The sequence below is a fragment of the Eleutherodactylus coqui genome, chromosome 1 (genome assembly GCF_035609145.1).
Source record: "Eleutherodactylus coqui strain aEleCoq1 chromosome 1, aEleCoq1.hap1, whole genome shotgun sequence".
Lineage (NCBI taxonomy): Eukaryota > Metazoa > Chordata > Amphibia > Anura > Eleutherodactylidae > Eleutherodactylus > Eleutherodactylus coqui.
The window spans coordinates 387361642-387376218 of NC_089837.1; the positions used below are offsets into that span (position 1 = coordinate 387361642).

The window sequence follows — 14577 nt, forward strand, 5'->3', positions numbered from 1 at the left end:
AGGAAGCGATCTCCAGACCTCTCTGTCTTCACTCACTGAGCGATCATCGCTACTATGTGAAAGCCCAGGAGCAATTATAACTGGTACAGATGTCAGGTGCTTAAGCACCCTATAGTTATCCCGTGTAAAAGGACCTTTATTCAACAAATAATTAAACTTAGTGTGGAACAGCAAGGTCTAAAATGATGCCCTTGTTTAATGGTTTGTCTGGTAATAGGCCATCACACGTGTCACTATAAAGTGACTAATGTTCAGCTAATACTTATAAATATCATGTCACTAGTACAGTAGATATCTATATATATAAAGATGAAAGCCCTCACTGATTCACTGACTCACTGACTCACTGACTGACTCGCTGACTGACTCGCCACTAATTCTCCAACTTCCCGATGTCGTAGAAACATGAAATTTGGCAAAAGCATAGAGTATGACGAAAATAGGAAAAGTTAATGGGTCCCAACTCAATTATTCAATTGTAGCGCAAAAGAACTAGCGTCCAAATTTTACATACGTAATCTAATTCTCTCACTTCCCTATGTCATAGAAACATAAAATTTGGCACGAGCATTGATTATGTCATAAATAGGAAAAGCTAATGGGTCCCAACTCGATTATTCAATTATAAACGCAAAAGAATTAGCGTCCAAATTTTACGTACGTAATCTAATTCTCTCACTTCCTGATGTCATTTTATATAAAGGAAACGTCGTATGGTTACCTCCACGTGGTGTTTCCTGGGTAACGCAAAGAACCATGCAAAATGGTGAACATATTTTTTTCCTCAGTATCTCTAAAGTAACCACGACTTCATAAGATTTTCCTTGTGAACACCAGATAAACACCAGTACCAAATTAACTCGGGCGAAGACGGGTATATCAGCTAGTATGATTATAAATTCCCTTTAAAAAGGAGACATACGTGCAGAACTTGTTATTAATATATTCAATAAATGTTACTGAAAGTATCCATACCTGAAAGTATCCATTGTGACTGTCATACAAGTTATTAAATGAATTCTTTGGATCCGGTACTATTGGAAATATACACTTCTTCATTCTGTGAAGAGAACACCCACAGATAAAGATAAATCAGACATTGTGAAAAATACCTTATCTATCCCAGACATGGGTACAATCTTTAATGAAACTGTGACTTCCTGTCTTTACAGTGTTGTGAAAAAGTGCAACTTGACTGATCTCACGGAGTGCACAATGCAGTGCTATATAAGGTAATTAATCAAGACTGCATATATACGCTCATTAAGGAGCTTAAGAAAACTTACCCCTATAACAATATCAAATATCGGTATGTATATTGCAAATCTAGGGACCTCATGCAAGACCCTTTTTGCCCAATTTTCATTTTACATTTATAGTATGTTTCTACAAAGCGAATTCATTCCACCCTTTATACAGCAGGTTCACTGCTCATTCATTGACAGCAGAGCTTTGTTTGTAAGTATATACTTGGGGGAAATGGTTTGTTTTAACTGTTCTACTGCTTTCATAGATAAAAGCAGGGAGCAATAAATTTAGGAAGATTAAGCCTCTTTCACATGAGCGACAGCAATATCGCCGTGAGAAAATCTCAGCAATATCGCATCTGTGTTCTGTGCGATATCGCTGCGTTTTCTCATGGCGATATCGCGATTTTGTGTTGCTACAAAGTCACATGACTTTGTAGCGCTCTTTTGCCAGGATTTTCGGGTGGACTTGAAATATAAGCCCTACCCCGAAAATAAGCCCTAGCTGCATGAAAAAAAACATCACCTAAGAGGCACGTTCCGTCTCTGCCGAACGTCTCCTCAGGTTCCCAGCCGACTTGCTTTTTCCTCAGCACTTCCTGGCCTGGAGTTTGAAAAACCCTGCCTCCTGGAAGCACTGGCTGTGATTAGTTCTCAAATGCCATAGCTCAGCCAAACAAAGCCAGTGCTGGATGAACCAATCACAGCCATTCATTGTGAGAGGCCTGTGAGAGGCTCTACAGACCTGTATAAAGGGTCAAGCATTGATTTGAAAGAATTTTGCCATCCAATAGGTGGTGCTGCAGAGGTATTGTTACATCTTCCTTATTTGCATATTACCCAGGAGCATGAATTGCGTTATAAGTCTCCCCACTCACCTTCTTGGTGTTCTCCTTAAGGAGTGATGTTACCCCTCCCGACACATGTCACAGGCCTCTCACTAGCCAAGCCAGGATCCTACTGCACACTGATGAGGAGCAAAAAAACCCGACACAGCTGTCTGTGTATGGAGTCTGGCTTGGTTTTCAATTCCCAATCATTGCTCTACAGACCTGTTTAAGGGTCATGCATTGATTTGAAGAAATGCTTCCACCCAATAGATGGCAATAGAGGTATTGTAATTCACAAATAAGGAAGATGGAACAATACTATTGTTCCATCTTCCTTATTTGTGAATTTAGAGCTATGCTAAGCCCGCATTGTTATCAGTGAGACTGCGAGGTGTTCCCACATGAGCAGTGAGGCCATTCCAACTAGAGACCATAACCTCACATTCTGGAGTAAGCGGTGCTGAGATTGGGGATCGACAAAAAATGTCCTGTTGGACGATTAGTCTAGTGTGTAAGACTGTGCTAGACTGGACATTAGGCCCATATGTTCTTTAACATTAGCCTTAAATGTCTTCTATGACTGCATCATAGAATGTTATGCAACATTTAAGTACTAAACCCTCCTATGGAGGGAAGAACTGTAATTAATATTCTGATTATTACACACCATCCCACCTGCATTCTACACTAGCAAGCTGGCTATAAACTAATATATCTCTGTACTACTAATGCTTAATAATTCACATACCTTTCCATATAACACCTGAGAAATACTATAAAAAATATGATTAGTATGGAAATTGCTGAAAATTGAACGATGAAGGTCTGCACTGCAAACTCTGTGAGTTTCTGCCCATCGCATGAATCTAATAAAGAAGAAAGAACAAATAAGTATGACTACATACTGGGAAAAACAACACACAATGTGCTATAGACTGAAATGGCAAGACTCATACCTACTAGACTGTAATTCTTCATGAAGATATTGTTACTCCACTCACTTTCACTTTTTTGGCTGTAACATGTTTCACTTACTCGAAACTGCAACCGAATATGGAAACACTTCTCCGAATCCAGGTTTGGATTGAAAAAATACCAGTCCAATTTTGATGAGTCAGCTTTGGGCTCTTTTGAAATTATATTTCTCTAAGAAGGAGTGAACCAACAACATATTAAGATTGATGTGTACAAAAGGAGCAAAACTGGTCTGCTCGTCACTTGACACAATAATGACTGTGAATCCCATATGTAAAATACACATTGATGTGTTTATGTTCTTAAAGTTGAAGTTTACCTTTAACCCTTAAAGCACATTAGTTAATTATCCTTAAACATGTCATATATATTATGCAGTGAGTAGAGAGAATTATCTCTAGAGAATTGTTTAATTGTAAAGTGTATTGATGATGTCCAGGCTAATCCTGAAATACATCTTCATACCAAGAATGGAACAGGACAGATACACTTAGCTACCTCCATGAGCCCAAGTTGCTTATCTGCATTCTCAAAAGAGTTGACATGCCAAGATATGAATCCTCTGAAAAAAGTTTCTTACTGGCTCTTACTAGTTACGGGACTTCCATTCACATGGAACTAGTGATGAGCGAGCATACTCTCTAAGGGCAATTGCTCGAGCGAGCATTGCCCTTAGCAAGTACCTGGCCTCTCGAGAGAAAGGGTTCGGGTGCCGGCGGCGAGCAGGGAGCTGTGGGGGAGAGCGGGTAGGAACGGAGGGGAGATCTCTCTTTCCCTCTCCCCCCCCCCCCCCCCCCCCCCCCCGCTCCCTCCTGCTGACTTCCGCAACTCACAGCTCCCCTGCGCCGGCACCCAAACCTTTTCTCTCGAGCGGGCAGATACTCACTAAGGGCAATGCTCGCTCTAGCGAGTATGCTCGCTCATCTCTACATGGTACCAATCTCCTCTGTCTATTATAACACTCACCATATGATACGTTATATCATTGCTGCCCCAATTTGACACTGTGCGGCACTAAGTGAGAGCAATTGTAAAAGTTTACCAAAAAGGTAAGCTTTAATGGAGCATTTTACTGATTTTCTAATCTAAAGGGGACTGTTATCTATATCACCTAAAGTTTAAATTGGGCACCTTGGCTTCCATCAGTGTCCAAAGCAAAACCGGTATGCTAAGGAGGGGACTCCTTTCTATTATTTAAATTCTAGAATAGGGGATGTCCACACTGAGCCTCCTCAGTACCAGTCCACTAAATTGAAAGATGCTTATAGCCTTAGCTAATATAGGGGGTCCTGAATGGAGTAAGTACTAGCTAATCATGATCTAAAAAACATATAGGATGGAATTAACTGAGTGGCAAAAAGGGATGCCAATCACTTGCAATGACAACACATGTGATACACTATATTGTCTCAACATTTTTTGGCTAAATATTGCCTAAAAAGGCATTTGTAAAGCATCTTTATGTAATAAGGATAAATGATATAATTCTTCACAATGAATATTCATGTGATCCACCAGTGTGGCTCTTGGTTTTAGGTACTATAGAAAAATTCATAGTTTGTTCACAAAAATATAACCAAAAAAGGCATATGACAAGGGGTTTTCTGTGGGTTTTTTTCTATATTTTAGTGACAATCATTCATGTTAGCTCTCTCAAAAATAAGGAGATACAACAGGGAATTTTATTTCTCCTTCATGTTTGTTTGCTGTTGCTGCTACAGTGTTGACTTGAAATGATAGCTGTCATCTAATTGAGCATTATGGGCATCAGTACTGTTTATAAACCTTTTCCATTATGTATTGTACAGTGCCCAGTGCCACGCCACAGAGCACAGGAAATAGTGGTGATGTTACCACTGGTCTTTCCATGTTTAATAAGATCAGCCAGCTTCTGGAAAGTGTTAACAGTTGCTGATGTAAGATCTAGAATCAGATTACCAAGGAAATGCTGACAATAAGGAAAACCACAGAGATGCCACTTTTGAGATAAAAAGATAAAATAAACGTAACAGAGTTTGAAAAAGAAAATGCATTGTATACAGAACTAAGAATATATCTATGAATATGTTTATTGTAAGCCTTGTATGGCTGCAAGATCTTACAATACCTCTCCACCCTAATAATCAAACTTCTTCATGTGTTACAGCATCATAATTCCACGTTAGAGCAGCAGTCTGTTTTCCAGAGCCCATCTTCCTACTGTATACACTGCATCCTGCTTTATTTATCTGCATCACAGAAAACTTTCTGCACCCGAATAGTTATTTAAATCTTGTGTGTTTTATTCTTCTTAAAGGGGTTGTCCCGCGCCGAAACGGGTTTTTTTTTTTTTCAACCCCCCCCCCCCCCCCCCCGTTCGGCGCGAGACAACCCCCGATGCAGGGGTTAAAAAAGAACACCGGACAGCGCTTACCTTAATCCCCGCGCTCCGGTGACTTCTTACTTACCCGGTGAAGATGGCCGCCGGGATCTTCTACCTCCGTGGACCGCAGCTCTTCTGTGCGGTCCATTGCCGATTCCAGCCTCCTGATTGGCTGGAATCGGCACGTGATGGGGCGGAGCTACAGGGAGCTACACCGAGCCCCATTGAGAAGAGCAGAAGACCCGGACTGCGCAAGCGCGTCTAATTTGGCCATTAGACGGCGAAAATTAGACGGCAACCATGGAGACGAGGACGCCAGCAACGGAGCAGGTAAGTGAAAAACTTTTGATAACTTCTGTATGGCTCATAATTAATGCACAATGTACATTACAAAGTGCATTAATATGGCCATACAGAAGTGTATAGACCCACTTGCTGCCGCGGGACAACCCCTTTAATGATTTGGTTGAATATGTGCCTACTTAAACTGACATACAAGGGAAAGCACACAAGAAACACCAACAAAGGAAGGAGATAAACTTGATATCACACAGTTTTGTTTTGTTTTTTCAATGAAGTAGTTTTTTTGTGTTTCCGATTTTGCTGTTTTTCATCATGTAAGCCGTAGGTCCACAGGGAATCATTGACACTTTTTCTAAAACTCAGTATACTCTGGGTGTGGCATTTTTTTCTGGTGGTTTTCTATATGAAAGAATGGCAGAGATACACTTACATGTCACTAAAAAATGCCACAAAATGATTGTAAAAAGGTGTATGAATTTTCTAATGTTTTTGTAAGCTAGAAAAATGCCAGAGAAAAAGACCATGGGTGTATTTGAAAAAGTACTTGCACCACAATTCTGGAGTAAAAAAGTCATTAAAAAGTTTGACTTTTGCTGCCCTTGCCATTTTTGTGAAAAATAGACAAGGATTAGTAAAAGGGGTGGTGAAACTGGTGTAAATCATAGTGCAAACAGGATTGCACACTTTTAGAAACTTGTAGCATCTTACTCTGATGGGCACTGCACTAAGACCTTCGTGCAAAAAGTTAATTTCAGTAAATGTTTCCCTATGTGTTAAAGGGGTTGTCCCACGCCGAAACAGGTTTTTTTTTTTTTCAACCCCCCCCCCCCGTTCGGCGCGAGACAACCCCGATGCAGGGGTTAAAAAAGAACACCGGACAGCGCTTACCTGAATCCCCGTGCTCCGGAGACTTCTTACTTACCTGCTGAAGATGGCCGTCGGGATCTTCACCCTCGGTGGACCGCAGGGCTTCTGTGCGGTCCATTGCCGATTCCAGCCTCCTGATTGGCTGGAATCGGCACGTGACGGGGCGGAGCTACACGGAGCCGGCATCCTGCACGAGCGGCCCCATTGAGAAAAGAAGAAGACCCGGACTGCGCAAGCGCGTCTAATTTGGCCATTAGATGCTGAAAATTAGGCGGGCTCCATGGAAACGAGGACGCTAGCAACGGAGCAGGTAAGTGAAAAACTTCTTATAACTTCTGTATGGCTCATAAATAATGCACAATGTACATTACAAAGTGCATTAATATGGCCATACAGAAGTGTATAGACCCACTTGCTGCCGCGGGACAACCCCTTTAAGGAATAGAGATGAGCGAACGTACTCGTCCGAGCTTGATGCTAGGGCGAATATTAGGGTGTTCGGGATGCTCGTTACTCTTAACGAGCACCATGCGGTGTTCAGGTTACTTTCACTTTCCTCTCTGAGACGTTAGCGCGCTTTTCTGGCCAATTGAAAGACAGGGAAGGCATTACAACTTCCCCCTGTGACGTTCAAGCCCTATACCACCCCCCTGCTGTGAGTGGCTGGGGAGATCAGATGTCACCCGAGTATAAAAGTTCTCCCGCGGCTCGCCTCAGATGCCTTGTGAGTTAGCTGAGGGAAAGTGCTGTTGTGTTGGAGCTGCTGTAGGGAGAGTGTTAGGAGTGAGTGTAGGCTTCAAGAACCCCAACGGTCCTTCTTAGGGCCACATCTATCCGTGTGCAGTACTGTGGAGCCTGCTGTTAGCAGTGTTGCACAATTTATTTTTTTTCAAAATCGGCTGTGCAGAGCATTGCGCCCTGCAGTAATACTACAGGGACAGAAGTGGTGGTTAGGCAGGGAGAGTGTTAGGAGTGAGTGTAGGCTTCAAGAACCCCAACGGTCCTTCTTAGGGCCACATTTAACCGTGTGCAGTACTGTGCAGGCTGCTGTTAGCAGTGTTGCATATATTTTTTTTTTCAAAATCGGCTGTGCAGAGCATTGCGCCCTGCAGTAATACTACAGGGACAGAATTGTGTAGGCAGGGCCAGAAGCCATATATTATTGATTGAATATAGTCAGTGGGCCTTTTCTTTAAAAAAAGGGAAACATTCTATTTGGCCTGCCTCTGACAGTCCTCAGCGTTCTGGGTACGTGTGTGGTGGGTGGAGAACGTAAAGAAATCATACGCAGCCAGCTACGTTTAACAGCATGCTTGCGCCAATTTATTTCCTGCCTGGGAAAAATCACCGCTCTGCTGCACTTCATATAACACTGCAGTTCTGTGGAACACAGTTCTTATCTGATTGAATATAGTCAGTGGGCCTTCCCTTTAAAAAAAAAAGGGAAACATTCTATTTGGCCTGCAGGCTTGCGCCAATTTATTTCCTGCCTGGGAAAAATCACCGCTCTGCTGCACTTCATATAACACTGCAGTTCTGTGGAACACAGTTCTTATCTGATTGAATATAGTCAGTGGGCCTTCCCTTTAAAAAAAAAAAGGGAAACATTCTATTTGGCCTGCCTCTGACAGTCCTCAGCGTTCTGGGTACGTGTGTGGTGGGTGGAGAACGTAAAGAAATCATACGCAGCCAGCTACGCTTAACAGCAGGCTTGCGCCAATTTATTTCCTGCCTGGGAAAAATCACCGCTCTGCTGGACTTCATATAACACTGCAGTTCTGCGGAACACAGTTCTTATCTGATTGAATATAGTCAGTGGGCCTTCCCTTTAAAAAAAAAAGGGAAACATTCTATTTGGCCTGCAGGCTTGCGCCAATTTATTTCCTGCCTGGGAAAAATCACCGCTCTGCTGCACTTCATATAACACTGCAGTTCTGTGGAACATAGTTCTTATCTGATTGAATATAGTCAGTGGGCCTTCCCTTTAAAAAAAAAGGGAAACATTCTATTTGGCCTGCAGGCTTGCGCCAATTTATTTCCTGCCTGGGAAAAATCACCGCTCTGCTGCACTTCATATAACACTGCAGTTCTGTGGAACACAGTTCTAATCTTATCTGATTGAATATAGTCAGTGGGCCTTCCCTTTAAAAAAAAAAGGGAAACATTCTATTTGGCCTGCAGGCTTGTGCCAATTTATTTCCTGCCTGGGAAAAATCACCGCTCTGCTGCACTTCATATAACACTGCAGTTCTGTGGAACACAGTTCTTATCTGATTGAATATAGTCAGTGGGCCTTCCCTTTAAAAAAAAAGGGAAACATTCTATTTGGCCTGCCTCTGACAGTCCTCAGCGTTCTGGGTACGTGTGTGGTGGGTGGAGAACGTAAAGAAATCATACGCAGCCAGCTACGTTTAACAGCAGGCTTGCGCCAATTTATTTCCTGCCTGGGAAAAATCACCACTCTGCTGCACTTCATATAACACTGCAGTTCTGTGGAACACATTTCTAATCTTATCTGATTGAATATAGTCAGTGGGCCTTCCCTTTAAAAAAAAAAGGGAAACATTCTATTTGGCCTGCAGGCTTGCGCCAATTTATTTCCTGCCTGGGAAAAATCACCGCTCTGCTGCACTTCATATAACACTGCAGTTCTGCGGAACACAGTTCTAATCTTATCTGATTGAATATAGTCAGTGGGCCTTCCCTTTAAAAAAAAAGGGAAACATTCTATTTGGCCTGCAGGCTTGCGCCAATTTATTTCCTGCCTGGGAAATCACTGGTAATACAGCATGCTGAGGGGTAGGGGTAGGCCTAGAGGACGTGGACGTGGCCGAGGACGCGTAGGCCCAAGTGAGGGTGTGGGCACAGGCCGAGCTCCTGATCAAGGTGTATCGCAGCCGACTGCTGCGCGATTAGGAGAGAGGCACGTTTCTGGCGTCCCCACATTCATCGCCCAATTAATGGGTCCATGCGGGAGACCTTTATTAGAAAATGAGCAGTGTGAGCAGGTCCTGTCGTGGATGGCAGAAAGTGCTTCGAGCAAGCTATCATCCACCCACAGTTCTGCGCCGTCCAGTGCTGCAAATCCGAATCCTCTGGCTGCTGCTCCTCCTTCCTCCCAGCCTCCTCACTCCACTACAATGACACATGCTCAGGAGCGGGAAGACTCCCAGGAACTGTTCTCGGGCCCCTGCTCAGATTGGGCAGCAGTGGTTCCTCTCCCACCAGAGGAGTTTATCGTCACTGATGCCCAACCATTGGAAAGTTCCCGGGGTCCGGGGGATGAGGCTGGGGACTTCCGGCAACTGTCTCAAGACCTTTCAGTGGGTGAGGAGGACGATGACGATGAGACACAGTTGTCTTGCAGTGAGGTAGTAGTAAGGGCAGTAAGTGCGAGGGAGGAGCGCACAGAGGATTCGGAGGAAGAGCAGCAGGACGATGAGGTGACTGACCCCACCTGGTGTGCAACGCCTACTCAGGACAGGTCTTCAGAGGGGGAGGCAAGGGCAGCAGCAGGGCAGGTTGCAAGAGGCAGTGCGGTGTCCAGGGGTAGAGGCAGGGCCAGACCGAATAATCCACGAACTGTTTCCCAAAGCGCACCCTCGCGCCATGCCACACTGCAGAGGCCAAGGTGCTCTAAGGTCTGGCAGTTTTTCACAGAGACGCCTAACGACCAACGAACAGTGGTGTGCAACCTTTGTCGCGCCAATATCAGCCGGGGAGCCACCACCAACAGCCTCACCACCACCAGCATGCACAGACATATGATGGCCAAGCACCCCACAAGGTGGGACGAAGGCCGTTCACCGCCTCCGGTTTGCACCGCTGCCTCTCCCCCTGTGCCCCAACCTGCCACTGAGATCCAACCCCCCTCTGAGGACACAGGCACTACCATCTCCTAGCCTGCACCCACACCCTCACCTCCGGTGTCCTCGGCCCCATCCAGCAATGTCTCGCACCGCACCGTCCAGCCGTCGCTAGCGCAAGTCTTTGAGCAGAAGCGCAAGTACGCCGCCACGCACCAGCACGCTCAAGCGTTAACCGTGCACATAGCGAAATTTATCAGCCTTGAGATGCTGCCGTATAGGGTTGTGGAAACGGAGTCCTTCAAAAGTATGATGGCGGCGGCGGCCCCGCGCTACTCAGTTCCCAGTCGCCACTACTTTTCCCGATGTGCCATCCCAGCCCTGCACGACCACGTCTCCCGCAACATTGTACGCGCCCTCACCAATGTGGTTAGTGGCAAGGTCCACTTAACAACGGACACGTGGACAAGCACAGGCGGGCAGGGCCACTACATCTCCCTGACGGCACATTGGGTGAATTTAGTGGAGGCTGGGACAGAGTCAGAACCTGGGACCGCTCACGTCCTACCCACCCCCAGAATTGCGGGCCCCAGCTCGGTGGTGGTATGTTCGGCGGTGTATGCTTCCTCCACTAAAGCACCCTCCTCCTCCTCCTCCTCAACCTCTGTCTCGCAATCTAGATGTGTCAGCAGCAGCAGGACGTCGCCAGCAGTCGGTGTCGCGCGGTGTGGTAGCACAGCGGTGGGCAAGCGTCAGCAGGCCGTGCTGAAACTACTCAGCTTAGGAGAGAAGAGGCACACGGCCCACGAACTGCTGCGGGGTCTAACAGAGCAGACCGACCGTTGGCTTGCGCCGCTGAGCCTCCAACCGGGCATGGTCGTGTGTGACAACGGCCGTAACCTGGTGGCGGCTCTGCAGCTCGGCAGCCTCACGCACGTGCCATGCCTGGCCTACGTCTTTAATTTGGTGGTTCAGCGCTTTCTGAAAAGCTACCCACGCTTGTCAGACCTGCTCGTAAAGGTGCGCCGGCTCTGCGCACATTTCCGCAAGTCCCACACGGACGCTGCCACCCTGCGGACACTGCAACATCGGTTTAATCTGCCAGTGCACTGACTGCTGTGCGACGTGCCCACACGGTGGAACTCTACGCTCCACATGTTGGCCAGGCTCTATGAGCAGCGTAGAGCTATAGTGGAATACCAACTCCAACATGGGCGGCGCAGTGAGAGTCAGCCTCCTCAATTATTTTCAGAAGAGTGGGCCTGGTTGGCAGACATCTGCCAGGTCCTTGGAAAGTTTGAGGAGTCTACCCAGGTGGTGAGCGGCGATGCTGCAATCATTAGCGTCACCATTCCTCTGCTATGCCTCTTGAGAAGTTCCCTGCAAAGCATAAAGGCAAATGCTTTGCTCTCGGAAACGGAGGCGGGGGAAGACAGTATGTCGCTGGATAGTCAGAGCACCCTCCTGTCTATATCTCAGCGCGTTGAGGAGAAGGAGGAGGAGCATGAGGAGGATGAGGAGGAGGGGAAAGAGACAGCTTGGCCCACTGCTGACGGTACCCATGCTGCTTGCCTGTCATCCTTTCAGCGTGTATGGCCTGAGGAGGAGGAGCCGGAGGAGGAGGAGGATCCTGAAAGTGATCTTCCTAGTGAAGACAGCCATGTGTTGCGTACAGGTACCCTGGCACACATGGCTGACTTCATGTTAGGATGTCTTTCTCGTGACCCTTGTGTTGCACGCATTCTGGCCACTACGGATTACTGGGTGTACACACTGCTCGACCCACGGTATAAGGAGAACCTTTCCACTCTCATTCCCGAAGAGGAAAGGGGTTCGAGAGTGTTGCTATACCACAGGACCCTGGCGGACAAGCTGATGGTAAAATTCCCCTCCGACAGCGCTAGTGGCAGAAGGCGCAGTTCCGAGGGCCAGGTAGCAGGGGAGGTGCGGAGATCGAGCAGCATGTACAGCACAGGCAGTGCAACACTCTTTAAGGCCCTGGACAGCTTTATGGCACCCCACCAAGACTGTGTCACCGCTCCCCAGTCAAGGCTGAGTCGGCGGGAGCACTGTAAAAGGATGGTGAGGGAGTACGTAGCCGATCGCACGACCGTCCTCCGTGACGCCTCTGCCCCCTACAACTACTGGGTGTCGAAGCTGGACACGTGGCCTGAACTCGCGCTGTATGCCCTGGAGGTGCTTGCTTGTCCTGCGGCTAGCGTCTTGTCAGAGAGGGTGTTTAGTGCGGCTGGGGGAATCATCACAGATAAGCGTACCCGCCTGTCAACCGACAGTGCCGACAGGCTTACCCTCATCAAGATGAACAAAGCCTGGATTTCCCCAGACTTCTCTTCTCCACCAGCGGACAGCAGCGATACTTAAGCAATACGTAGGCTGCACCCGCGGATGGAAGCATCGTTCTGTATCACCATCCAAAACGGTGACATTTCTGCTTCATCAATCTGTGTATAATATTCCTCCTCCTCCTCCTGCTCCTCCTCCTGAAACCTCACGTAATCACGCTGAACGGGCAATTTTTCTTTGGGCCACAAGGCTCACTCATATAATTTTTCCAAACAATTTTTATACGTTTCAATGCTCTTACAAGCTATGAAACTTTAACTTGAACCAATTTTTCGTTAAACTGGGCTGCCTCCAGGCCTAGTTACCACTTAAGCCACATTAACCAAAGCGATTAATGGGTTTCACCTGCCATCTTGGTTGGGCATGGCCAATTTTTTATGAGGTACATTAGTACTGTTGCTACACCAATTTTTTTGGGCCCTCACCTACAGTGTAATCATTGTAATTTCTATGTTCTTCGCCTGCACTCATGGTACAGAAAGGTGTGTGGGGTTGGCCTACACTTTTGCTACATAAATGTAACTGGGGCATTGTCTATACTGCAGCTACTGAAATGTGAAAGAGACTGTTGTCTCCCTAAACTGCTGCAATGGGAATTGTTACTGGGGCTTGTCTTGAGTGCTACTATTACTGAAATGGAACTAAGACTGCGCTCCTCCTATACTGCTGCTTCGGAATTGTTACTGGGGCCTGTCTTGAGTGCTACTATTACTGAAATGGAACTAAGACTGCGCTCCCCCTATACTGCTGCTAGTGATATGTTAGTGGGGCCTGTCCCTAATACTACCGCTGAAATGTTAATAATTCGGGGCTCTACCTATACCGCAGCTAATGGTATGTCACTGGGGTGTGGAAACAGAGGCTTTACAAAGACATGATGGCGGCGAGGCCATTTCCCACCAACGCTGTTACTGTTAAGGTGCATATAACCACGGGCACGTGGAGAGGACACATAGTGCCTCCAAAACATCCCCCTCCTCCTCCAACAATGAAAACATTCTTGGCAAATACCTTTGCATTGGTCCGTCTGGTGGCAGTCCAAGAATTTCACCTTTAACGACACTACAAGAGAGCACCACCACCATACCCCCGCCACGGCCCACTTAATCATGGCCACATTCCGAAAACCAACTACATAAAACCGCGCTACTAGGTCCGCAGTCACCACCACATTACCACCAACGAGGTTACTGTTAAGGTACATATTACCAGTCTGACTGGGGCATGCAGTGTGGGCCAAAGCCCACCTGTATTGTATCTGACGTTAGCTCTGCTGAGTAGGGCACTGCAATGGGATATATTTATGTACCACCGGTGGGTTCCAGGGAGCCACCCATGCTGTAGGTGTACACGGAGTTTAACCTACATCTGTCCACTTCTAAAGAACCCCAGTCTGACTGGGGCATGCAGTGTGGGCCGAAGCCCACCTGCATTAAGCACGACATTACTACCTCAGCTGTGTTGGGCAATGCAATGGGATATATTTATGTACCGCCGGTGGCTTCCTGGCACCCACCCATGCTGTGGGTCCACAGGGAGTTGTAAATGCATCTGTGTCCAGTCCACTTCTAAAGAACCCCAGTCTGACTGGGGCATGCAGTGTGGGCCGAAGCCCACCTGCATTAAACATGACATTACTACCTCAACTGTGATGGGCACTGCAATGGGATATTTTTATGTACCGCCGGTGGCTTCCTGGCACCCACCCATGCTGTCGGTCCACAGGGAGTTGTAAATGCATCTGTGTCCACTTCTAAAGAACCCCAGTCTGACTGGGGCATGCAGTGTGGGCCGAAGCCCACCTGCATTAAGCACGACATTAC

The 14577-nt window shown here is 46.7% G+C and overlaps 1 protein-coding gene across 1 annotated transcript in view; it reads right to left on the reverse strand.

Annotated features, from left to right (window-relative positions):
• LOC136612484 (cytokine receptor-like factor 2) overlaps positions 1 to 14577 on the reverse strand; it is a 41392-nt gene that overhangs the window by 18354 nt on the left and 8461 nt on the right. Inside the window, exons 3-5 of the mRNA XM_066592880.1 lie at positions 3034 to 3223; positions 2826 to 2943; positions 976 to 1060 (exon numbers count right to left, since the gene is read on the reverse strand). Coding sequence (XP_066448977.1) covers positions 976 to 1060; positions 2826 to 2943; positions 3034 to 3223 — 393 coding nt within the window. The remainder of the gene's footprint in view (positions 1 to 975; positions 1061 to 2825; positions 2944 to 3033; positions 3224 to 14577) is intronic.